This window comes from Suillus fuscotomentosus (assembly GCF_016647785.1).
Source record: "Suillus fuscotomentosus strain FC203 chromosome Unknown F5891scaffold_4, whole genome shotgun sequence".
NCBI classification, from domain to species: domain Eukaryota; kingdom Fungi; phylum Basidiomycota; class Agaricomycetes; order Boletales; family Suillaceae; genus Suillus; species Suillus fuscotomentosus.
Window position 1 is genome coordinate 401,918 of NW_024539516.1, and position 22,692 is coordinate 424,609.

The 22,692-nt window shown below is 49.0% G+C and overlaps 10 protein-coding genes across 10 annotated transcripts; 3 read left to right on the forward strand and 7 right to left on the reverse strand.

Annotated features, from left to right (window-relative positions):
* Positions 1–1,048: 1,048 nt before the first annotated feature.
* Positions 1,049–5,502, forward strand: F5891DRAFT_941410 (uncharacterized protein; the record flags this gene model as incomplete). The annotated part of the gene is made up of 18 exons (XM_041374340.1): positions 1,049–1,351; positions 1,408–1,528; positions 1,627–1,732; positions 1,955–1,967; positions 2,174–2,413; positions 2,509–2,589; positions 2,647–2,769; positions 2,857–3,407; positions 3,457–3,553; positions 3,602–3,855; positions 3,904–4,018; positions 4,076–4,195; positions 4,247–4,419; positions 4,480–4,591; positions 4,642–4,860; positions 4,910–5,068; positions 5,118–5,256; positions 5,303–5,502. The coding sequence occupies 18 exons, from the start codon at positions 1,049–1,051 to the stop codon at positions 5,500–5,502; spliced, it is 3,126 nt and encodes a 1,041-aa protein (XP_041232092.1).
* Positions 5,503–7,022: 1,520 nt separating this feature from the next.
* Positions 7,023–7,533, forward strand: F5891DRAFT_1181931 (uncharacterized protein; the record flags this gene model as incomplete). The annotated part of the gene is made up of 3 exons (XM_041366089.1): positions 7,023–7,161; positions 7,209–7,355; positions 7,403–7,533. The coding sequence occupies 3 exons, from the start codon at positions 7,023–7,025 to the stop codon at positions 7,531–7,533; spliced, it is 417 nt and encodes a 138-aa protein (XP_041232093.1).
* A 325-nt stretch (positions 7,534–7,858) lies between these two features.
* F5891DRAFT_1238274 (uncharacterized protein) lies at positions 7,859–9,412 on the reverse strand (the record flags this gene model as incomplete). Its single annotated transcript, XM_041369676.1, has 6 exons — positions 7,859–8,118; positions 8,174–8,357; positions 8,412–8,511; positions 8,744–8,781; positions 8,829–8,997; positions 9,056–9,412. The coding sequence occupies 6 exons, from the start codon at positions 9,410–9,412 to the stop codon at positions 7,887–7,889; spliced, it is 1,080 nt and encodes a 359-aa protein (XP_041232094.1). The 3' UTR covers positions 7,859–7,886.
* A 1,489-nt stretch (positions 9,413–10,901) lies between these two features.
* Positions 10,902–12,659, forward strand: F5891DRAFT_1181933 (uncharacterized protein; the record flags this gene model as incomplete). The annotated part of the gene is made up of 5 exons (XM_041366090.1): positions 10,902–10,923; positions 10,981–11,115; positions 11,161–12,092; positions 12,148–12,572; positions 12,629–12,659. 5 exons carry the CDS (start codon positions 10,902–10,904, stop codon positions 12,657–12,659), a joined length of 1,545 nt encoding a protein of 514 aa, XP_041232095.1.
* Positions 12,660–12,798: 139 nt separating this feature from the next.
* F5891DRAFT_1181934 (uncharacterized protein) lies at positions 12,799–13,446 on the reverse strand (the record flags this gene model as incomplete). Its single annotated transcript, XM_041366091.1, has 3 exons — positions 12,799–12,889; positions 12,938–13,089; positions 13,144–13,446. The coding sequence occupies 3 exons, from the start codon at positions 13,444–13,446 to the stop codon at positions 12,799–12,801; spliced, it is 546 nt and encodes a 181-aa protein (XP_041232096.1).
* Positions 13,447–13,977: 531 nt separating this feature from the next.
* Positions 13,978–14,208, reverse strand: F5891DRAFT_941524 (uncharacterized protein; the record flags this gene model as incomplete). The annotated part of the gene is made up of 1 exon (XM_041374347.1): positions 13,978–14,208. A coding segment is annotated over one exon (231 nt), but the record flags the coding sequence as incomplete, so codon positions are not given.
* Positions 14,209–15,243: 1,035 nt separating this feature from the next.
* Positions 15,244–15,720, reverse strand: F5891DRAFT_941200 (uncharacterized protein; the record flags this gene model as incomplete). The annotated part of the gene is made up of 2 exons (XM_041374323.1): positions 15,244–15,522; positions 15,568–15,720. Coding segments are annotated over 2 exons (432 nt in total), but the record flags the coding sequence as incomplete, so codon positions are not given.
* Positions 15,721–18,021: 2,301 nt separating this feature from the next.
* Positions 18,022–18,375, reverse strand: F5891DRAFT_899486 (uncharacterized protein; the record flags this gene model as incomplete). Its single annotated transcript, XM_041373433.1, has 1 exon — positions 18,022–18,375. A coding segment is annotated over one exon (354 nt), but the record flags the coding sequence as incomplete, so codon positions are not given.
* A 255-nt stretch (positions 18,376–18,630) lies between these two features.
* On the reverse strand, positions 18,631–19,515 carry F5891DRAFT_941438 (uncharacterized protein; the record flags this gene model as incomplete). The annotated part of the gene is made up of 1 exon (XM_041374341.1): positions 18,631–19,515. A coding segment is annotated over one exon (885 nt), but the record flags the coding sequence as incomplete, so codon positions are not given.
* Positions 19,516–19,659: 144 nt separating this feature from the next.
* Positions 19,660–20,100, reverse strand: F5891DRAFT_927339 (uncharacterized protein; the record flags this gene model as incomplete). The annotated part of the gene is made up of 1 exon (XM_041373896.1): positions 19,660–20,100. A coding segment is annotated over one exon (441 nt), but the record flags the coding sequence as incomplete, so codon positions are not given.
* Between the last annotated feature and the right edge of the window lie 2,592 nt (positions 20,101–22,692).

Sequence of the window (22,692 nt, forward strand, 5' to 3'; positions counted from 1 at the left end):
TGCATTGAAAAAAAATCGTACCTTCGTATCATCTTCCAGTCAGAATATATGAGCCAACTGGCTCTCTCACGCCCCATTAGTCTTACTTCTCTCAATAGGGTTGGAGTCCTTCACGAAACTACGTCGTAGTGGTTGGTAATGAGACAACGATGACCGTCGCGGATGAGGTCTGAGGGCCTGATTGAAATAAGATTCAAAATCGATGACAACATGCGGCACACCCGCTTGTGTGCGTTGGTCATTTTGACTTTTGCAAATGCAGCCTATTAAGGAGCCTATCAATGCCTCGTCGGATAACGGCCTAAAAGGTTGAGCCGAGGGTGAAATGATTCTAGTCCATTCGACCTTTCTGTGATCTGACTGCAAATTTGACACGTCAGGTCACGCACAATGTGTCTCCCACCGGCTGCAACAGGGCACTCACAAAAAACCGAAATGCAAGCTAGCGAGATCGGGGAGCCCACACTCACTGTCAGAGCTATTGATGTCGTTCGCGATGCTCAGACAACTAATGACACTTGATGCATGAATCATCCTGCATCCCAGAAATCTAGCGGACATGAGCGGTGGTGGCGTGGACTCAAGCAAGTGAGCCTGAGGTCGATGCCAATTGACAGTACGTGTCATTGAGTATGAGGTTGTATTGAAAGTATGTCAGTGAGATTTGGACTAGAGCAGTCATGATGGAGTAATTATGCAAAAGCAACTAAGCCGCTTAGCAGTACTGCTCAGTGCTGGGATTAGTAATGGAGTCCATGCTCGGCTTGGTTTCAATCGTACACATATCAAGCAAATTATACAGGAGGGAGCATTAAAATGGGATGGTAAGACCAAGAGTGACGAGAGACCTGCTCGAGTTTACGGTACGTCTCGCTCAAGTATGTAGAATGTGTACAACCTGAAGAAAATTACATGAAGGACTCTGTAATTAGGTTGAGTTTGTTTGTTCTTATTGATAGCGTGGCAATCTTCCAATTGCAACGCGTTGCGGCGCGCTTCACGTACAGTGGCACACATAATACTGTCTTCCATATTACCTTCAGCAATAATGACAAAACGCAAAGTCGCTGTTGACGACGACGACGACGAGGCTCTAAATGCTTTATCTCAACAGTCCAAGCGTGCCAGAACTTTCGATAGCGATGATGAGGTCGTTGTTGACCGGTCGCGACACCGTGATAGGAAGTCTGGCAATGGCAATGGTAAGGCGCGTCAGGAGAATAGCGACGACGAAGAAGACGAAGAAGATCTAACCCAGGAGGAGCACAACGAGGAAGAGGAACAACGCTTCGAGGAACTCAATGGCGAGGCCATTCGCCAGCGCCTCGAGCAGAAGCGCAATACCTTTGGTGTAAGTAGGATGTCGGCTACCTCTGCCTATGGCTCAAGCTGATTTATGTGCCGTAGGGTATTGCAGAGCATGGAATAATTGAGTCCATTGAGATGCACCATTTCATGTGCCACAAACGACTTACTTTCACGTTCGGACCTCAGATCAATTTCATTATTGGTGAGTGTCACTTCGAGTGTGTTAAGCAGATGCTGAAATAGCTCTATAGGTCACAATGGAAGTGAGTACTATATATCGAATAGCTGACGTTTCGTTTCATTGACTTGACCTGTCAGGTGGAAAGAGTGCCGTCCTGTCTGCGATCACCATTGCACTTGGAGGAAAAGCAAACTCGACAGGACGCGGCAGCGGCCTGAAATCTTTCATTCGTGAGGGCCAACAGTAAGATTGACACGCTCACTGAGGTTTGTGTTACTGACCTTGAGATATCACACAAGGATTTCAGAAATCACCATTTCGCTCAAGAACCAGGGCGAAGAAGCATATAAACCCAAAGAATATGGAAAAAGCATCGTTATCACGCGTAAATTTACTAAGGATGGATCTTCTTCGTGGAAAATCAAGAGTAAGGACGGCAAGGTTGTATCCACAAAGAGAGACGAGCTTTCGGCCATCTGTGATCACATGAACATACAAGTTGATAATCCCATGAACGTCCTCAGTCAAGGTGAGTACTGCGTGCATGTATGCGTCTTCGATTCCATGTTAAAGTTTACGTAGATGCTGCTAGGCAATTTCTAAGTGCATCCCATCCCTCCGATAAATACAAGGTTAGTTTGCTTCCACATTCTAGTGTACTTAGTTCACGTACATGCATCGCAGTTCTTCCTGCGAGGTACCCAGCTATCGCAGCTTTCTGAGGAATATGACGCTTGCCTTGATAATATCAACCAGACCAAGAAGGTGTTGCACCAGAAAAAGCAAGTTCTCCCTGACCTACGCGCTGCATTCAAGGAGGCTAGCGTGCGCTTTGAAGAAGCAAGCAAAGCAAGAGAGCAGCGCTGCAAGGTTGATGAGCTCAAGAAGGAGCTTGCCTGGGCTCACGTCGCAGCGAAGCAAGCGGTAAGAACAGATCTTCTCAATATCCCCCTTGATCCGCATGACATGGTTGATTGTGTGTATCGTGAATAACGAACTGATGCAGCCATAATTTCTAGGAAATGGAGGCAAAGCTTGAGGAAGTTGCGAAGGCGGAACGCCGCTTGCCTAAGATCGAGGCTGAGATGAAGACAGCCGAGGTGAGCTCCTAGAAAGTCATCGGTACCGATATTCATATGCTCACATATTCTCGTTAGTCCCAATTCCAGCTTGCCTCCGATGCTGTAGAACAATTCGATAAGGAGTATTCCGCACTTGGCGATATTGATCACCTCACCAAGCAGCGCGACGATCTACAGGAGAAAATGCGCAGCAACCGGGTGAAGATAGGAAACTTCAAGGTCTATATACCTAATTTTCTGCTTTACCTCTTGTCTGACATGATTGTCTTTTCATAGAACGACGAGAAACAAATGAACACTTCTCTCAACTCTCTCAACGATGCCATCAATAACTACACGAAAAATATTGCTGAAGAAGAGCATCGTCTCGCTGCAGACACACAGGTAAAACGAGACGAGCTTAACCGAAAACTAGAGTCCGCCAGAACAGATGTCACGAACGCCGATCAAGCGCACAAGGGCTTCCTTGAAGCCAAGCGTCAAAAATTGGCTGAGCAGGACAGCATCAAGCACAAAGGGCTCGCCGCCGAAGCCAAGAAGAACAGCGCACAGGAGCGTGTTGTTACGGCTCAGAGTATGATTTCTCAGTGCAAGGAGAAAGGACAGAATGCACTTGCTCCGTACGGCCGAGACATCAAAGGTGTCCTCGACCAGATTGCGAAGATGAGGTGGCATGGGGACGTGCCTGTTGGTCCGCTTGGGATACATGTCAAACTGAAGGACGTGGCGTGGGCAGATTTGATGAGAATTCAGCTCGGAGGCCTGATGAGTGCGTTTGCGGTCACTGATGCCAGGGACAGACCACAACTCAAGAGGTTACTTGACCAGACGAAGAAGTGCGTTAGTCAATCCTTGTGTTACCTCGTCAGGCTGACCATGACACAGCTTTCATATTAATATTATCATATCCGAGCGTGACATGTTTGACTTCAGTGCAGGGGAGCCACCCGATCACATTCCCACTGTTCTTCGTGTCCTGGAGGTAAGTCTGTACTGTTTTCATTACTACCTACCTAATTCTGCTATCCAGATCACAGACCCTTACGTCCTCCGGCTGTTAATCAACCAAGCAAATATTGAGCGTACGGTCGTTGCACCCAAGCGTCTTGATGCTGACAACATCCTGAAACGCATGAATGGAGGAGGCGTCGCGTGGGCAGCCGATTACATGCGTGTCCATCGATATGCCGAGGGAGGTGGTCAGTCGATCAAATTGCAAAGGCTTCCTCCAAATGACCCCCGCAACATGATGTTCACATCAAGTGACTCTGCCTCTGTGCTTAGGTTCGTCGATATTGTACGATCTCACAATCATGCTGAATCATTTTGTAGCACTTGGCAAGAGAACTTGCAGAATGCAGAGGGCGAATGTAAGGCTGCACAAGAAGAGGCTACTCAGCTCAGACAGCAGTTTCAAGCCCTGGCACGCGAAATCAATGGGATGAATGTTAGTCTCACCCATTCCTCTCCGTTATACCATTCCTGAACACGCATGGTTTGCTAGGCGCAAGAACGCTCTTTATTCGAAACTCACCGTGCTGCGAAACAAGAGCTTGCTTCGCTTCAAGAGGAGGCAAAAGAAGAGATGCCGGCTGATATCATGGGATTGCAAAGCGCGAAAGATGTATGTTCACGTGAATTTCATCTATCCCGGCTGACAGTCCTCTCCGTACAGGAAGCCGAAGCGGAAAAGACCTCGATCATGCAACAATTCGAGGATGCTGTCGGTAGGAGAACCGCTATCGATCAAGAACAGGCTACTTTACTTGTGGAGTTGAACAAAATCAAAGGCCAGATTCATAACTTTGAAGAAGCACGTCAGGGAGTTCAGGTAAGTGTTACTTCCACGTTCCGTCTGCTGTCACCTAACGCCAGAATATAGAAAAAGATCGAGGACGCTGCTACGAGTCGTCTTGAAGCCCAAAGCAACAAAAATCACTACACAAAGAAGCTCGAGGACGAAACTAAAAAGGTTGAAGCTATTAATGCCATTGCGAAACAGCTACAGGAAGAGTTCATAGTCAGTATTTCAGCATTCATAACAGAGCTTGAGCGCTAACTTTCTATCAGAACTGGACCTCGAGTGCTGAGGAGTACTGCGAACGGGTTGAAAATCCCCGCAAAGTCGATGTAGTGGAGCGCACTCTTGAATCCGTTCAGAAAGCACTCAAAGAACGGGAGCGCAGGCATGGCGCAACGGTCGAGGAAATGACGATTGAAGTGAACAATGCGAAAGCTGTCCTAGACAGCGTAGAAAAGGAACTAAGAAGTCTCGCTGCGCTGAATAATGTGAGGCTGGCTCGCACTAATGGTGCAATTCACTGACGCTATTCTTTAGGCTCTGAAGAGGTCGCTTGTTATTCGCTTAACCCGCTGGCAAGAGTTCCGGCGTCACATTGCTTTACGATGCAAGGTTGTATTCCAGTACCATCTTTCCAATCGTGGGTACTTTGGAAAGATTCTGTTTGACCATGCCAACCAAACGCTCCAGCTGAAGGTATGTCTCTTTGTATACGAATGACCTACGGCTTACGTCCTGTAATCAGGTTCAAACCGATGATCAGATGGCTACGCAAGGGAGGGACAAAGATCCCCGGTCACTGAGTGGCGGGGAGAAATCATTCTCGACGATCTGTTTATTACTCTCACTTTGGGATGCGATCGGCTGCCCTCTTCGCTGCCTAGGTCAGTGCACACATGCAGATACACTCCTCTTTCTGACCGTCTTTAGATGAGTTCGACGTTTTCATGGATGCTGTCAATCGCCGCATCAGTATGAAGATGATGATCGACACCGCCAATGCTTCGGACAAGAAACAGTATATCCTGATCACGCCCCAAGATATGGGCAACATCCACGTCGGCCAGACAGTCCGTGTCCATCGGATGAGCGATCCTGAGCGCGGGCAGGGCATTCTGGCATTTACTTAACCCTGTTGGCTCTCGTGTTTTATCTGGTCTCGACAGGTCGTAGATGTATTCAGATGATACATTATTCCTCGCCATTTTTGGTCGTGCTTTTCGAGTACTACACTAACGCTCCAGCACCTAAATATTATGATAAGACGCAGTGGTAGTGCCAGTGCTAATATATACGAGCAGCCATTCTTTGACTGTCACTCATTTAGCCTCGTGATGGAGCGATGAGCAGTGACTATCCCATGTTGTCCTATGGGCATCGAACATGGAGCGTTTAATCCCACGGAATCAATTCGTGCACGTGCGTGCCTATTGTCTCCTTTTCAATCTCAGCTGCCCATATCTCTCCTCCTTTTCGTCTACCATCATATCACGTACATTCAAGCTTAATTTAAGCTTCAAGCCTGAGGCCTGATATTAATATTGAATCGTAGCGGTGCGTGCGCACCAAGTCCCTGACTTCCGTTTTTGTATTTCCTACTCCCACGATAGGGACTCTCGCAATAACACGTCGACAATTGTTGTACTAGGGGCCGTCGTTGCCGACTAATAACCTTGCACCGGTTGCTCATGTCACCGTCATCGCAAACTATCAACAGCGCACCGCAATTTAAATCTTTATGCTGGGGTGTCAGACGGTCGCAATGGTCACATGAATGTGTTATGTTTTATCACAGGATGAGCTTCGCCGGTCCTTGCAAATCATTCAACATTCTGGACTGAACATAGTAGCATGCGAACACGTTAGGTACCACTTTGCTAAGAGGTGTGGATGTAATAGGTGAGCCAGCAATCGTGTATTACCTCAGAAGCCCTCATTCACAAACTCGGCCAAAGCCAGTGCCAACACTTCATCGTCAATGAATAGGACACTGTGGTCATGATACACGGCAATCTCCACGACCACTGAAGGAGGGTTAAGCATCAGCCGTCAACGCAGGGGCAAGTCAGGAGGACACGCACAGGCCAGCCTCCGCATATCTAGACACTGTCTGGCCACTGCAGACAAGTTCAGAAAATCAACATCCAACATCCGTTCCCAGTAGCATTCACAGTTTCTCTGCAGACCCACAATGCGGTATGACTGCCGGCCACATCTTTCAGCTGCGAACTTCTTAGGGTGGCTGCCTACACATACCATCACGCGACTTACCTGACAAGAACATTCCTGGGCGCATGCAGTCGTCGTGGGACATAATGGGTGTGTAGTTTTCTGCCTCACCTACAGCTTATATGTGAGATATGCCCGACTGTCATCCGTCAGTGACCTGTAGTCTTCTCCAAATCGTCACTGCTAGCCTTATCATCCCCAGCCTTTTTTCTTATCTTTCCGTGACACGCTCAACCTCTTGTTTTTTTTTTGACAGGCTAGTGTTCTATGCCAGCAGCGTCTGTCCTGTAAGAAAGTGAGACATGTCGATCACTCACCCCTGTTTATGCAGCCACCTATGTCCGGCCGGAGCCCAAGTGATGTACTGTTGCAAGCAAGCCCCCCCCCCCTTCGATTGTCTCTGGATTTGCTGCAGTAGCCCATGCCTCACAACTTGCACGAGAGCTCACGCATTCACTTTTCCTTGCGCATTCAAGGTGTTCAAATCCTCATGAGCACCGTGACCTCTGCCATAAGCGAGGTAGCTGAGATCTTCGACGGACGTGGTGCCTTTATTTATGGTAAGCCTTCAACCAAGCATAGAAACTGATAGACTTAAGACAACAAGTCCAAAGGCAAGGTCGTGCCAGCCCGGCTTTTGATATAGTTGCTGCCAGTGAAGTCAGAACCTTTGGCACCCCATACCACCGACGCCCGACGACTGGAATCTTCCTGGTCATGGATGACTTCAATGGCAATGACTCACTGCTCACTCGTTTGTCTCTCCACCCACCCTGTTATTTCCCTGCTGACCGCAAGCAGGCACCATCCGTACGATTGCATTTGATACCCAAGTTGTAACTGTCTACACGGAGAGTGTTCAGTTGGCCCAATACCTTGCATCGGAGGCGAGCAGGCTGTGTGAAGTCCACCCAATCAGCGGGACCTCCTAGATAGTGCCCGGTCTGATAGGTGCCCAAGCAGTGTCATATAATATAGACATTGTCGATCACACCACTCCCCGAATACAAGCTCTTTTCTGTGTTTTCTCAAAGCCAGGGCATGACACACATCACAATCCAATCAGAACTGATGCGCACAATGAAGGGTATACGTCTCCTGTCATTTCACATTACATACACGTCATTCGAGTCAAAGTGGTAGTAAAACTGAGAAGGGTGTTCGAGACTTTAAGCTGTTGAAGCTACCGAAGAAATCAAGACATGGTACAACCAACCTCGCGTTGTTATGTGATACACTGGGGGGTAGAGCCATGTTGAAGGCACAACACCAGAGTCAGCAGCGATCAGAGATCTTCCATCTCCTTGTCTTCACTGGTGATGCCAGAAGGCCTCTTGACAGGTGAGGGACTGCCAAGATCCTCTGATGCCTTCCTCTTGCCTTTAGCAAGCATCCGCGCCATCGTGTATTCCATGGATGGCAGCAGCTGCATCCGGCGAAGGATAAGCTGGTAATTGTGAGAACCATATCTCTCGCGTTCGGTCGCTTCGTCCTTGTCGCTCTTCCCGATATTCCACCTGCATCATGTACTTAGTCAATGTTGCACAAAACAGGTGAGATGATACACCATACAGCTTCAGGTACACCTCAACCTCGACAAAGCGGGCCCGGGCCAACTTTATGCCATACTCCCTAGGGTGGATTAACAATCCCTTGTCGTCCCGCACCTCGGGGCACTCCACTTTAGTTTCTTTAAGTGAGCCAAGGCCTGAATAGCGATTGTCTGGGTCATGCAGGTCGCGGATGCGCAGGAACTCTGGCAATACCATCAGCAAGCCAAATAACTTGAACATTGTTAGTGCCAAATTACCTCCGTGGTTGCTAGTGTTCGCCGCACGGGAGCTCCTCGCAGCTGCTGAAGCCTGTGCAAGCTGCTTGGCCTTGCCTTGGTTGGCCCATCTCATTAGCTCCTATAGATCGTGGTAGGTAGGTACTCACTCGGACTTAGCAGCACACCCGATTCTTTCAAATACAATTAGATTTGGATCAGGAACAAGCAAGCAAAGGGTAGTACTCACTGCCAATGTCTTGACGTGAAATTCTGGGTACAGCAGTCCCCTCCTTAGGCAAGTCTTTGAATAGCGGCTCGGATTGGACCACAAGCACAAAGCAATCCTTTGATTCACGAGTATACGCACGTACAAAGCCAGACATTGCAGGGTGTTCAGCCTCTGGAATGCCTGCACTGCAGTGAGTGATTGGTCATTCAGACATAGCGTTTACTCACCAGCATTACGCGTGTCTTCAATATCTGTAGTCAGTGCAGACAAAGTATCCAGCACCCTACACGACATCTCTAGAGCTTCTTGGGGATAATCCCCACTGTCTTCATCCTCTGGCGCTAGGAAGTGGAGTTCAAACTGCGCTCGTGTTTTCCTGAGGCTGGCCACATCGATCTGACCAGACACGGAAGTACTGTGTCAGTGAACGTCAACCCTCAAATGCAACACACACCCCAGAGTCAAACAAGTTAAAATATGGGCCAAGCCGACTGTATTGGCCATGGAAGTCAAGCCTCGCCACAAATTTCATGTGCAAGAGATCACCGGACCCGTTCACCCAATATTCTGCCTTGTCCCCCATGAGTCGTCGCAGGGGGCGTGGGTTGTTCTGTACAGGGATATTCTCCTCACTGCAAGCATCTGCTGTGAAAGCACCACGCGACAGGGCACTTCCAAGCAGGGAGACATACAGGGGTGACTTCGCCTCTTCAATTTCGTCCTCGGATGGTACTGCAGGCATGCCCGCCTCAGTGTCTGCTGAAGCAATGGCTACTTTGCGCTGATGGGCTGAGCGTCTTGCAGATGTCATTATGGGAGTGCAAGGCAGAAGAGCAGGAGTAGGACCAAACGACAATGTTTATCTTACAAATTTATTAGTGGCACTAGCCATCTTGCCAGGAACCTGATCAAATGCCATGATTGCGGTCCTCGGCCCCTGGTGTTGAAATTATAACCCAGCAGCGTCAGAAACTGAAACTTTGCGGAGCAGAAAAATAATTTGAGTCATTGACTAACCTGGCAGTCCAGTCACTGAATGATTGAGTACCCCTTGAACCCAGTGGAATTCTAACGTGATTTGACCTCCCAGCCCTTTGATCCATACTCCAGATGTCGCACGCAATGTGTCATCTACCCGGTATATTCCTTGTGCTAGGTCAGTCAGTGTTCATATCCCCCATGATATCGTGTCTGAAGGACTTTGAAGTTCAGAGCAACACACCTACACCACGTTTCTCTACTTATCACAATTGCACTTGTGTTGCACATGGCACTATCCAGTATCCAATCGTTGACCTATCAGACTTCATCCGTCGTTGGCAAGACCGCACAAAGATGAAAGGTTCGTTCAAAGTAGGCTTCTTGTGGGGCACCCTGTTTATCTATCCGACCAGACTTCATATCATTTCTTGTTCAAGAGGGCATCATCGTATTCTTCATAGATGACGAAGAGGAAGCTTATGCTCTGAACGACTCTTTTCATGATGAGTGAGGCCAAAACTGCTGAGATAAATATCATACGTTGTACATCCTCATGGACAGTTGCTATACTATAATGGTGCAGCCAATGCTATCAGGTTGTATGGCTCAGCGAGACAAATTTAGACCCACACACCTTCAATCGGGGATGGTTCAGTGTAAGTGCATGTAAGGGCACATGAGCTGCCTTCCCAACCATGATTCCAAATGCTGTGCCAAATAGTGCTTTCAAAGTACGTAGCTGGCATTTTGCGTCAAGGGCTGGCAAAAATGAGCAAGATATACATATACATAGGTTGGTTAACGGAAACGCGAGAACCAGGTCTCTGCTCAATCCAGCATGTCAGTCACATGACCCTGACACGATGTCGCATTTCACAGAGCATGTTGATTCCCTCCTTTGCCTGATTGTACTCATTTCATCCACCACCCAACCCATTCTGTTGTCTAGGCCACATGTAAATTATTTTTAAAATACGATAACTCTCAAATGCAAGAATGGAAGCAAGCAGTTTCAAAGGCATGATCCGAACCACCTTCACGCTTCAACTCTGTATCCCTTTCCTTTATTTGTCATCACAGACCCCATGGACTTAGTAAGTAGGGCAGACAGATACGGTCAGAGTTTCAGAATCCAACGTCAATCGATCAGCAAGGGTTTTCAGACTCAACACAAGTATCCAGCCCATCATTGACATGTGAATTCAGCACATCGCCTTGGTATGCCAGGAACATCGGCACACACTTAATCACGGTATTTGCATTGTGCCATAGTACCTGTAGGCATCTCAGTTGCCTGGGCCCTGTCCTTCCAGCTTAGTATGGTCATGGTCATGGCGTCTGGTGAGCTCCTGTCCTCACACATTAGGATAGGCATCTGATGGTTTGCGGCAAATTCAGTGATCCAACTTGGAAGGCGAATCCATATGCACCTGAGTGCAGCAGGCGCCTTACTGACTCAAGGCAGTGCTGGACCTGTGTCCGAAGAGCTACCATCTCCACAACCTTTGCATACCCCGGCTGGTGTTGCCATGAGTAAGTCGCACATGGACCCTGATCTATGCAGCTCACCTGACCCAGTTGATCCAGCTCTGAGCACGCCATCCCTTGTCCAGGAAATCTATGGATACCTCCCTCTGCTGACCGACATTCTTGCATGGAGGTCAAGCAGTCGCTTTACACGATCCATTGGGCAGTCCATTGCCGCACAGCGCTTCACACGAATCATCCATCCCTTCGTCGGCAACCATGCTGCTGAACTACGTTATCTGATGTATACCTGGGGCGCCGTCATCACTGGATCTTGTGCATTGCAGATGCTCACTGGAGGAGATGATGCACCAAACAACTTGAACATTGTGTGTCCATCGGGCAGCTTTGACGTGCTGCAAGGGTTTATACTGGACTCACTCAGTTATCGACGGGTGGATGCGGTCACACGATCCAACTATGCTTTCCGTGCAGTTGTGAGAGCATTTGCAAAGTATCAGCGTGGACCACTGCGTATCACACTGTGCGAGGCCATCAGCGATGACATATTTGATATCATCACCAGCTCACCGACCACAGGGGACATGCTCATCATGACTCCAGGCAGCGTTGTGGCATTCTACCCTGAATGGACGTTGAACGGGGTTGCAGTACTCAATCACGTGGTGACCAGTCACATTCCAGGTAAGAATGTAGGGTGCATCGAGAATGACCAGTACATCGTTTGGGAAAGCACAACATTCTTGCAGCAGCCGTGCAGAGACTTCTGCCCTGCGCTTTGGCGCAACATTGCAGACAGCAAAGGATGCACTCTGGTACTTGAGTGGGACAAGAGATATCCCATTCGGCCAGCCATGGCACGCTCCAACACTGCCTGGCGAATTGCAGAGCACTGCGCCAACCCCTTATGCCCATACAACCCTTTGACCAATGCTCGCCTTGCCCGGCTGCCTCCATTTTTGCCAGTCTCTGACCAGCTAACCGCCAGAGAGCAGGAAGCGCGGCTCCTTGACCACTACCCTGTTTGTGTTGGGTTTGCTCCTCCATTTTGCCTGTGCTGACACAACGAATCTACAGAGCTATGTGAAATGCTACACGGGAATGTTGTATGCTTCCGCAGCCTCAACACCTCTCCTTGTGCCAGTTCCTCTCAGGGATGGCGTGACGCAACTGAAGCACATCAACGAACTCGAAGTGCTGCATTGGGTGGACTGCCTGGGCGACAACAGGTTCAATGCCGACATGGCACGCACACGTAAGACCTTCAATGTCATCGCAAACACCTCTTCGCCTGCATGTGGGTATGGCTATACATTCTTCCGAGAACATCCTGCATTGTACCCACCACCAAACGCACTGATCTGGGACATCACCAGTGACTTGATGAGTCACAACAATGTCATTGGAAATGTGTTGGTCGTTAAACATGCTGCAGGCGACAAACACAACGTCATTGATCTCACGCTGCAGGACATCGAGACTATCAATTCTGTTATCAGACGGTGAGTCACAATGTTTCTCAATCACTCAAAACTGACATTCGCACCCCATACTCCAGTACAATAGACAACATGGAATTCTGGATGTGAAGGAGCACTGCCTCTGTACTGTCGTAATAGATGCGCATCCGAGCAATGTTGTACCAAGAGTCCGAGAGTCCAATGAAACACATCTCATTGAAAACCATACACAATTGTCTAACTTCTGGCGCCCATCACAACTCACAACTCACAAGCTATTGCACTGAGTTACTTGCAGTCGGCCATCACCCAAAGGGGAGACGACATAATACTCTTCGAGCAACCAGTGCAGTGCTTCCCTAGTCGATTGGATGAGCGCGAAACAGCAAGGATGAGCAGTCACATACTTGTATTCAAGGGGCGTGAGCTTGATGACATCCAACACTCGGTCATGCACCTCAGATGACAGAGCACCATATGGTGTGGTGTGCTGCAGTTCAGCGATGACTGAAAAAATGACAAGGACGCTGCATCTCAGCAGGTGATCCACATCATCTCTCTATGCATTCGTCAGATTTGCAAGCCTCCCATTAAGCCATCAAACAATTCCTACCGCTGCACCATGACATGGACACTGGCAGGCTCGACCATTGTGAACCGGTTGCTCAAAATGAATTGATCCGCCAATACATGGGTAAACATCTTCTGAGGCAATAACAGTAGTATTCTGTTGACCAAGGTAGGAGCAGGTACAAGGGTCGGGATCACATGTGCACAGCGGAGGTGGGCTCGGGCTCAATCGGTCTAGGAAGAATACTGGGGAGTGAGAAGAGTCGGCAGCGAGGTCTGCAACCCAAGAGGAGACACTCATGCGCTGGAGCTCAAATTCAATACCGGTGTGAGAGTTTTCGCCCATGGTTCAACTCCAAACACAAAGTATGGCAGTTGTGGTAGGTGATGGACTAGAATACAAAGAATGATGGCCCTCAGTTCCAATGGCATGGTCCCTCCTTCAGGCAGGTAACCCTGTACATCTAAAAAAGTGACACTTGCACGCTCTGGGCAGCCATGATCTTGATCCAGGCCAGCAGGAGCTCACCGATCCCAGCACAATCTGAAATTTTTGCATTTGTCATGCTGATCTCACCCATAGGCACCTGTCTCGCCTGTGCAGCAAAAACTGAGACTTTCCGACAAGCGGCCTTGAAGCCATTGGTCAGAAACTTGAGGACAAACAGCTTTTCCGAAAGGTGACAACGATCATACACATTTGCAGGACTGGGAGATCAACAACACGATCAGTATCAAACTTGGATAGGCACTTCCAAAAAGGTGGACTCAATATCACTGTCGTTTTCAGACAACATCTCTCTCAGGCAAACAAACCAGCCGAACTCCGGAACACTATCCAATTTCCTTCTAAACCTAAGACATTGTCTGCATGTTCTCAGGATATGGACACAGCTGATGCTGTCAGCACATAGATAAAATGACTTGGCACTCGACCATCTAGTGTCTGAATGTTACACAAGTCGGATGGTTGGTATTGGTCAAGACAGATAGGTGTACCGTTGTTCTGCCTACCATCATACTTCCACACCATCGCCGCAGTGACAAAGCATGTGCTGAAATGATACCCACCAATATACACCACTGCTTTTAATAAATAGCTCACACGCCTATTGTGGGTGCGTAGGAATAGTGAGCTTGGAAAGTGCACAGGAGGAGGTCTGTCAGACGACTCGGAAACATTCAGCTCGAAGAATAAGACAGGTGGTAGGTGAATCAAAGGCAAGAAAAACTCTGTGGGGTAGACATCTGAGGGACCCAAAATGTCATCAATCTCTGTATCTATCCCCTTGTGCCACGCCCACTCAAGCAGCCAACGTGGAAGTGGAAGTGTGGGGTAGGTGTCTGAATCACACAAGTGGTAAACATGTGTAGTGAGATGGTACTGATGCGATCGTCGAGACACCTCGGTGCCAACAGAACTGACAGCACGAAGTCTGTGAGGTATGACAACTTCCAGGATGGCTGAAACAGACGCACCAACACGCCCGTGACGGGGGAACTGCACGCCATCCAACTCACACAAGAGATCACGCAGAGAGTCCCGTCCATTGTTGAAGAGAACAGAACAAGCCGCATCAGACTCTGTGCGGGCAATATTAGCATACACCTGCAGGAGCACATCAGAAATTTCACCAAGGTCATGCCAGTCCAACCTGTCACGCGGTGTTGCATCTCGATATAAGTGAAACAGCAGTGTAAACACCGTATCATACGCACAAGACCAATCAGCGTCTGACCAAGTGCACTCAGTCCCAAGCATCAGTGAGGCAAGATGACTGTCTGAGGAAGAAATGATAGTGCCTATGGTAAGATCATTCGTGGAAGCCTCCACCCGGGGACGCTTGTGGGCACCATGGGACCTGTCATGTTTGGATTCAGTGTTTGACACGACTGCGTGCATCAGGGACTTGTCATCTTTCTTCCGTTTCTTGGACTGTGGATGGTCCTGTTGAAAACTGGCTGTGTACAACACAGATGAGATGTTCATATCTGATTCGACATCAGGCACTGGAACGAACCCTCCAGTATGCAAACCATGACGGACATAAGTGTTTACCTCGAGAGCTTCGAGACGATGGACTTCATGCAGCAGATCAGCAGGCAACGGTTTGTTCAGCTGGTCAAGACTCACAACTTGTGAAATGCACAGACCAGTACGTGACTGTGCCCGTGATGCAGCTACATATGCCCCGAAACCACCTTCATGCAAGTTCACTAGCACTGTAGGCAAAGTCTTACCCTGAGCAGAGTGACCTGTCACAGCAAAGGCAGGCTGAATAGGCAGCTGGTGGCGAGTAATGCGAAGTTTCCAATCCAGTCCATTCTCATCCTTGAGGAGAGATGTGAAAGTCCATGAGACAGGAACAACAGGGAAATATGTGGCCGGCAAGTCACTGAGCTGTACCTTGGATCCAGGGAACTCCACAACGACACATTTTGCATATGTAAGCCCAACAGGACAGACCGCTGTTGAGATGTAGCGCACAACCCCTTGGGAACCATTGGTAATCCGGAGGTCTGTGGAAATGTTGCGCAACCTCAGGATAACTGGCATTCCAACATAGAGAGGTATAACTCCAGGTAAAGAATTTGATGCCTTGACAGAGCTGAAATCCATTTGAAGCAGCTGCTGGCGGTCATCAAAGTTAAGACTCTCATGTGAGCATTTGTCCAGAGCATTGATGTGAACCAAAGCCTCAGCAGCACAGGACGCCTCAGCCTTTTTTGCATTTAACACCTGGCGAAGTGCATTTGTTGTTACAATGGCAGCTGCCGAGCGGTATGTTCCCTCACCCATGTCGACACCACTTGGGTTGTCAGCCGATATTATGAGTCGGGCATTAAAAAGATCAACATCTTCATACGTGCACTGCCGGACTCTCAGCCGACAAACAGCATCCCCATACTCTGGGTCAGATTTCATCCGCTGTTGCTCACTGAGGCTGACCACAGTATTTATTGTTTTCCAAGCCAGACGCCCCAGTCTTTTCAGAATTTCATCATCAGTCTGACCTGCATACCGGGAGATAGGTGTGTATAGGGCACTCCCCCCAACTGGTGGATATTGATAGAAATCACCAGAGAAAATGATGACAACTCCACCAAACCACAGGTCAGGTTTTTCCTTCGTGAACCGTAGTGCATGATCAATTTCAGACAAGAGCTGTAGGCTGAGCAAGGAAGCCTCATCAACCAGTACATACTCCACATTGCGCCATTCATCTCGCAACTGGGTCTTACTTTGAATGCTGATGATAACAGAATAGTCTTGGCTACTCTCACCAGGGATGCGATTACCTTTACCTTTGGAGTTAGACTTGATCTTGATGCCAAGACCCTTGTGCACCGTCATTCCATCAATGAGTGCCGCTGCGGAACCAGTCGGTGCCAAGAAACGAATGATGTGACCATAGCCATAGTACTCCATGACTGCTCGGACAGCCTTTACAACGTGAGTCTTACCAGTGCCACCTGGGCCTGTCATTAACATAGTGAGCGGCACAGTAGGATCATCCCGTCTCTCAATGAATTTGTGCACAAAGTGCTCTGCAATAATGCGGAATGCCACCCACTGCTTCTCATTAAGGTGATATTCGTTCCCGATTTTCATTATCACAGCAGCAGGATCCAAACCACCATTTCGGTTCGCAACATGTTCGGTGTCCTTGGCTTCTGAAATGGGGAGTGCATTGACATGCAGCCCACTCGTGCAAGTACTAGTCGGGAGAGCATCGGTGCACATTTGTTCGTCAGGATTCAAGGCATTACGACGTGTAGCTGCGATGGAGGCTTCCTGTTCCTTGACCTCATCAGTCCAAGCCTTCAGACGTTTGGGGCTGCAATCTATCATTAGGTCGGGTGGATGACCTTCCACAGAAGACGACATAGGTGGAAGATCCTGGCAGGAAGATGTCTGACTACTTTCAAGCCATCGTGCCTGCATGAGAAGAAGCACAAACTGGTTCATGCGGAAATCCTGCAGACTACCCCTTGTTGCAGCTTTCAGCAGCACGAAGTCTGTCTCATCCACATCATCTTTTGCACCTGGTGCCATGGACTTCGTACTCGAGCGCGTGAGTTGTGCTTGTTTGCGCAGTCTATCTGCATCACGTTCATCCTCACACTCATGCACCGCTTCCCAGTGCCGCATAACTGTCCTAGCATGTTGTGAGAAGGTGTGCACCTCATACAGACGTTCAGCTGTAGTGTCCTCTGGAATGAGGGGAATGGTACTGGTGAATGGCTTGAAGTGAGCCAGTGCGAAGAGCGCCCATAACTTTCTATTGTTTGGTCGAGGGATTGACATACCAACCACTCTTGGGACTAACTCACGATTGCCCTCTCCACGTTCTCTGTTAGTGTGTTCCAACAGCTCATGGGTGGTACTGAGAGGGTGCCCTGATTTTAGCGAGTGCCTGCAGAGGACACCAAGACGTGACTCATGAGTGTTCTTCAGGTGCTTGCTTTTAGATTTGGGCTGCATCCGAATACACCGGCAGAAGTCATAGAAACACATGTCAGCCAAGGAGTCAGCACGATGGATGTAATGGTGCACTTGGTTTGTCTCCACTATTTGGCCTGCCCTGTCTGTTGTAATGCGAATACGTGTCTGTTCATAGGCCATGTCATCTTCACAGTCATCAGGATCTGACTCCAAGTCACAGTCGTCAGCAACTTGCAGCTGTCTTTCACCAGGGACAGTGCCCTTCACATACGACAACAACAGGGAAGAGATCATGGGCACGGTCTCATGTGATGGAATGCCATCGCCAAGACCTTGGAGGTAACGAGCCGCCTGCTGTGCATGTATTTGTTGCTGACCATTGAACTGTGACAAGCACTTGTGCAGCATATTCTTGGCATCATCAGAAAGGGTCGACTGCAGCTGACGCACAGGTAATCGTGCAACAGCCCGAGACAGCAAGGATAACATCTCATAGGTTTTTGTATCCATCTTTGTTATGTAATCGGAGATGTAGAACATCGCAGCTTTCGCGCCTTTTCCTGATAAAATACACTTGATGTCATGGTTATGTCGACAGAAAACCAGGATGTATGGATTAAAATAGTTGACGTTGGCATCTCTACACATGAAGACAACCGAATTTGTTTCAGGCTCAAAGTGCGAAGACTCTACAACCTCATGTGGAAAGAGGAAACGACATCTACCATCATTCCCATACTTGTGACAAACAGGACGACAACTGTGTCGTTGTAATGACTCACCACATCGCTTGATCTGGGTAGCAAACACGGAGGCCCACTCCTTGATCCCGGCAAGGGAGGGGTTACCTGCATCGACATCTAGGACAGTCGGTGGCCGAGGTGGTCGCTCGACACGAGGGTCAAACTTTGGATCGATCTCAACATCAACATCAGGCAGATGATGATGGATAATGTCATCAAAGAAGGCAAAGAACCGCTTCTGGTAGGCTTCATCATGGAGCATAATATGAATATCTGAAGGATTGGCCCCGCCATCTAGCCAAAGGAGGAAGTGGCCATGAAGAGACCCGCGCTCTGTGTATTCCGATGAACCGAAAAAAGCACGCAAATGGCCAAAAAGACCACCTGTGGGGCTCGAGCAATTCACTTTGAAGTCCCAACCCAGAAGATGCTCAAAGCAACATCTCCACGAAAATTCAAAAAAATCTGCTCCTGCAACTGGGTCCTGAGCCAACCGCAGGGCGCGTTCACGTGCAGAAACCAGACGAGGGAATCGAGCCGACAAGTCAACAGCGTGATCACCATACATCACCTGAAAGATGGGACTGTGGACGGCGCTCGGGTTAAACGTGAAGAACAAGTGCGGCAGTCCGAAATAACTAAAGTACCCTCGAATTTCGTTTCGCACATAGATCTTGGATGCCTGCGAACCAGGAATACGTGCTGACATGGTGTTAACCTGCCTCAGCAACTTCAAGGCCGATTTCTCCTCGGTACTCAACTGCGAATAATTGTGTTCCCGTTCCAACCGGAATGCGAGGTCATCTAAAACTTGAGCAGAAACCTGTGTGAGTTTGCGGGCAACATTATCAAAGTTTGATTTACGTACCGTGAAGAAGGTCTGCAAATGGGCAGCTCGGCGTTGAATCATGTTCAAGGCTACGAACAGGTATGAATGATGGTAACGGAACGACCGGTCAACCAGGGTTAAGTAGTAATGTGCTTGCACTTCAAATGAGAGAGCGGTGGGCCTCTGTGGATCTTCAAAGCCGCCGATGCCACAGGGAAACAGAGTAGGATACATACCAACCAGCAGATCTGGATTATGGTATTCAGTAATTGCTTGAGATCCTCTGTGAACAATAAGATCCGGCTGAGAGGTGGAACGCGAGAACAAATTACGGAGGGCAGCTGCAGTGAATGTACGCCCGCTGATTTTGTCACTCTCGGGATCTGAAACACCCATCTTCTCCAGCATAACTACTTGTTCAGTCCGTGCACCATCAATTTCATCAACATCCGGATCTTCACGCAGCAACTGTGCAGGATGAGCATCAAATCCAGCCGTCTCTTGCTCAAAAACCGTGCTGGCATCGAGGTCGTGGTCCTCAATCACACGATCTGATAGCCCTGGCAGAATGTCATCATCAGGGTACATGGAAATTATAGCTGAGTCCAGAGGGATCGCTGCATACAGACGGTTGTGATGCTTGAGCCACAGAAGAAAAGACCAGATCTTATGTTTACGCACACGAAAGACCGTGCCAAGCTGTTTGGCATCAAATTTACCTGGTCCAATGAAGACAATGCTGAGGAGGCCATTCACGTCAGATGGCGTGCGCGGAAGGACCGAAGCCGTGGATACAACGTTCATGTCATGTGCGCAAGTGTTTCCATGGAAGACCTTAGGCTGCGCAGGATCAGAGGACTGAAACAAGCGAGTCACATGAGCTGTGACACAATAGATCGCACACACCTTCTCCTCGACCCAAGATATATCCTGTAAATGCAGAGGAAGTTGCCCTCGATAGAGGTTATTAGCCAATGCAAACCGAGGGACCTTGTCAGGTTTCGACAATGACACGCGACACGAAGTACACAGAAACAAGTGCACGCAGTCGCTGCTGCAATCCACAATGCCGGCACGTTCAAGCATGAGACCATCAATAATCGGGCATTCGAACGAGAATGCAGTTGACAGACCCTGCACCACACACTTCTGGATGATGAACCGGTCTGTAACACGCAGAGTCTCGAGATGGAAAGTCGGAGCATCAGTCGCTGTCAAGGTCACAACCACAGAATCCCGTTGATAGCGACCACATACAGCACATACAGGAGGCTCAGACCACTCCGAAGCTTGATAATAGTTGTTGAGACAAGAGTAGACAGTCTTTTGGGAGACAACAACCGGCCATGCACGACGATACTCCTGTGCCAAACGCTCATCCTCAACGACCCGCAAATGTTTGTCCTCACGTCGCTGTAACTTCCGTTGTTCAGTTTTAGTTAAGAGCTCACGGGACAGACATTGTATGACATCAGCGCCATACTCACATTCAAGAATGGCTGAAATGTAATGATCGCCCGGCAAATCACTAGGAATAAGAAAAGGAAAGTATGAAAGCCATATATCACCCAGCACACCAGCATCCACAGCCTGCAAATACATTGCACGTTCACGGACGTGGCAAGCCAGACCATTACTGGTCTTAGTACGTGACCGGGTGTTTAACACAGGCCGACCATCGAAAGGCAGACAGCGGATGCACTGCGATAGCACGTCGACAGACAGAGTGCACAGCCGACGGGTGAGAGACTCAATGGAAAGGACAGACCATGGAACACGCGAACAATCCAGGTTGTCGCATGCATAACAGCCTGGTGGGGGGCGCCGCAGCACCTCAGCGACTTGATCACCATACATGCGGGCAAAGTGTGCAGACAGGAGAGGAACCAATCGGCGGTCGCAGCCAGAAGGAAGGACAACATCTGAGAGAGCTTCGTCGATGGCTGAGCGAGGCAAAGCAATCAATACAGCACGAGCCTGAACAAAGTGTCCTACGATAACATTAACATGATCAGCCTTTTTCCGGCCCCTTCCACCAGAGGGAAGCAACCGGGCAGCATCGGCAAGCACAGGCCCGAGGAGACCCGACAGGCGATTCGCAATAGTCTGCTCACTCTGACTGAACCAAGCTGGATACTGATCTGACTTTGACACAAGGGTGGAAACAGCCGCATTCCGAGCACGAGATAACCAGTGCAGTATCACACAGTGGCGATATCCGGATGCCTCGAACTGATGCAAAGACACGGATATGGAGGCTAAGGAATGCGCAACGACAATCGAGATGCCGTCAAACGCAACACAACCGCGAAACACAACAGAACAAGCACGGCACTGATGGTGGTGAGAGGTAAGCGAATTGAACAGCCACAAGCAAAAGTTTTGGGGGGTGTCAAAGTGATGGGTGTGATATTGCGGGTAATAGAGTGCATCATAGTATACAGGATAATCATTTATATCATGGGGGATCAAAGGCGGTGGGCAGTCGCGCTCGTCGACCACCCGAGCCGCACGGCATGGAGCCTTCGTGACAAACGGCCTGCGAAAGCTTCAGTTCGCAAATGAGAAACAAGACATGCTCAACTCACATTCCAGGGGGGCACACAGACGACTGATAACGCACGGAATAGAGGCAAGCTGAGTGTAAACCAAGAGTGGGCGCTCGTTCAAAAAGCGGTGGTTCGGGAGTAACCGCGGTAGAAACCGGAAATCTCGAAAGGTCAGGTCGTCCGACTGTCCGTGCCGGGTCCGCCTGCCCTGGACATCCTGGACGTCCTGAATGAACAGGTCAGCAAATTGCCAATATTCGGATGTTCCCGGAAAACATCCTGGTAACCATCAATATCATTGCAGATACGAAAACCATGACAAGCGCTGAGAATCCTGAGATCACGTACGAGACCACGACATGTGCGCAAAGAGGAAAGAACCCTTCACAACCCAGATGGTCAAAATGGAAAGGGCATCCCGTTCCGTTGAAGGGACGTTCTTGAGGTTGTAGGATACATTGAAACAAAAACGGCATTCGTGGGAACGGACGCCGTGGTTAACTTCTCGAGCTTCTTTTTTAACACTACTGCCATGTTTATCGGATGCGAATCACTGAGGCCCAGGCTGCGCGCTGAGCGGATCGAGCATTTGGCAAAGGTATATAAGATATCTGTGTGTGACGAGACCTTTTCTTACTCTGTGATCCCTTCCTAGCTTCTCAGGCCTGAAAAGGCGCGCTGACCGTGCGCGGTTTGCTTTCTATAGACCTGACCGTGGTCTTGCAAGCCCCGCAGTCGCGACGGAGGAATCACATCGACTTTATTTGGCATCTGACTCGGATGGCCTCGTCTACGTGTAACCATCTATGCTGAGTTACGGGATGTGTTCTGGATTGATTGGTCGATCGCAAGGTGCGACCGCATGGACTTTCCTTGGCCTTTTTTCTGGACGTTTCAGTCTTCGTTCGTACCGTGAAACCAATTTGCGTGACTCTCCTGTCTATGCACCACCTGTGCTCGAACAGCCATACGCACGAACACCCTGGTCTATCAGGTCCTGGAGATCGTATAGAGGATCGCGAAG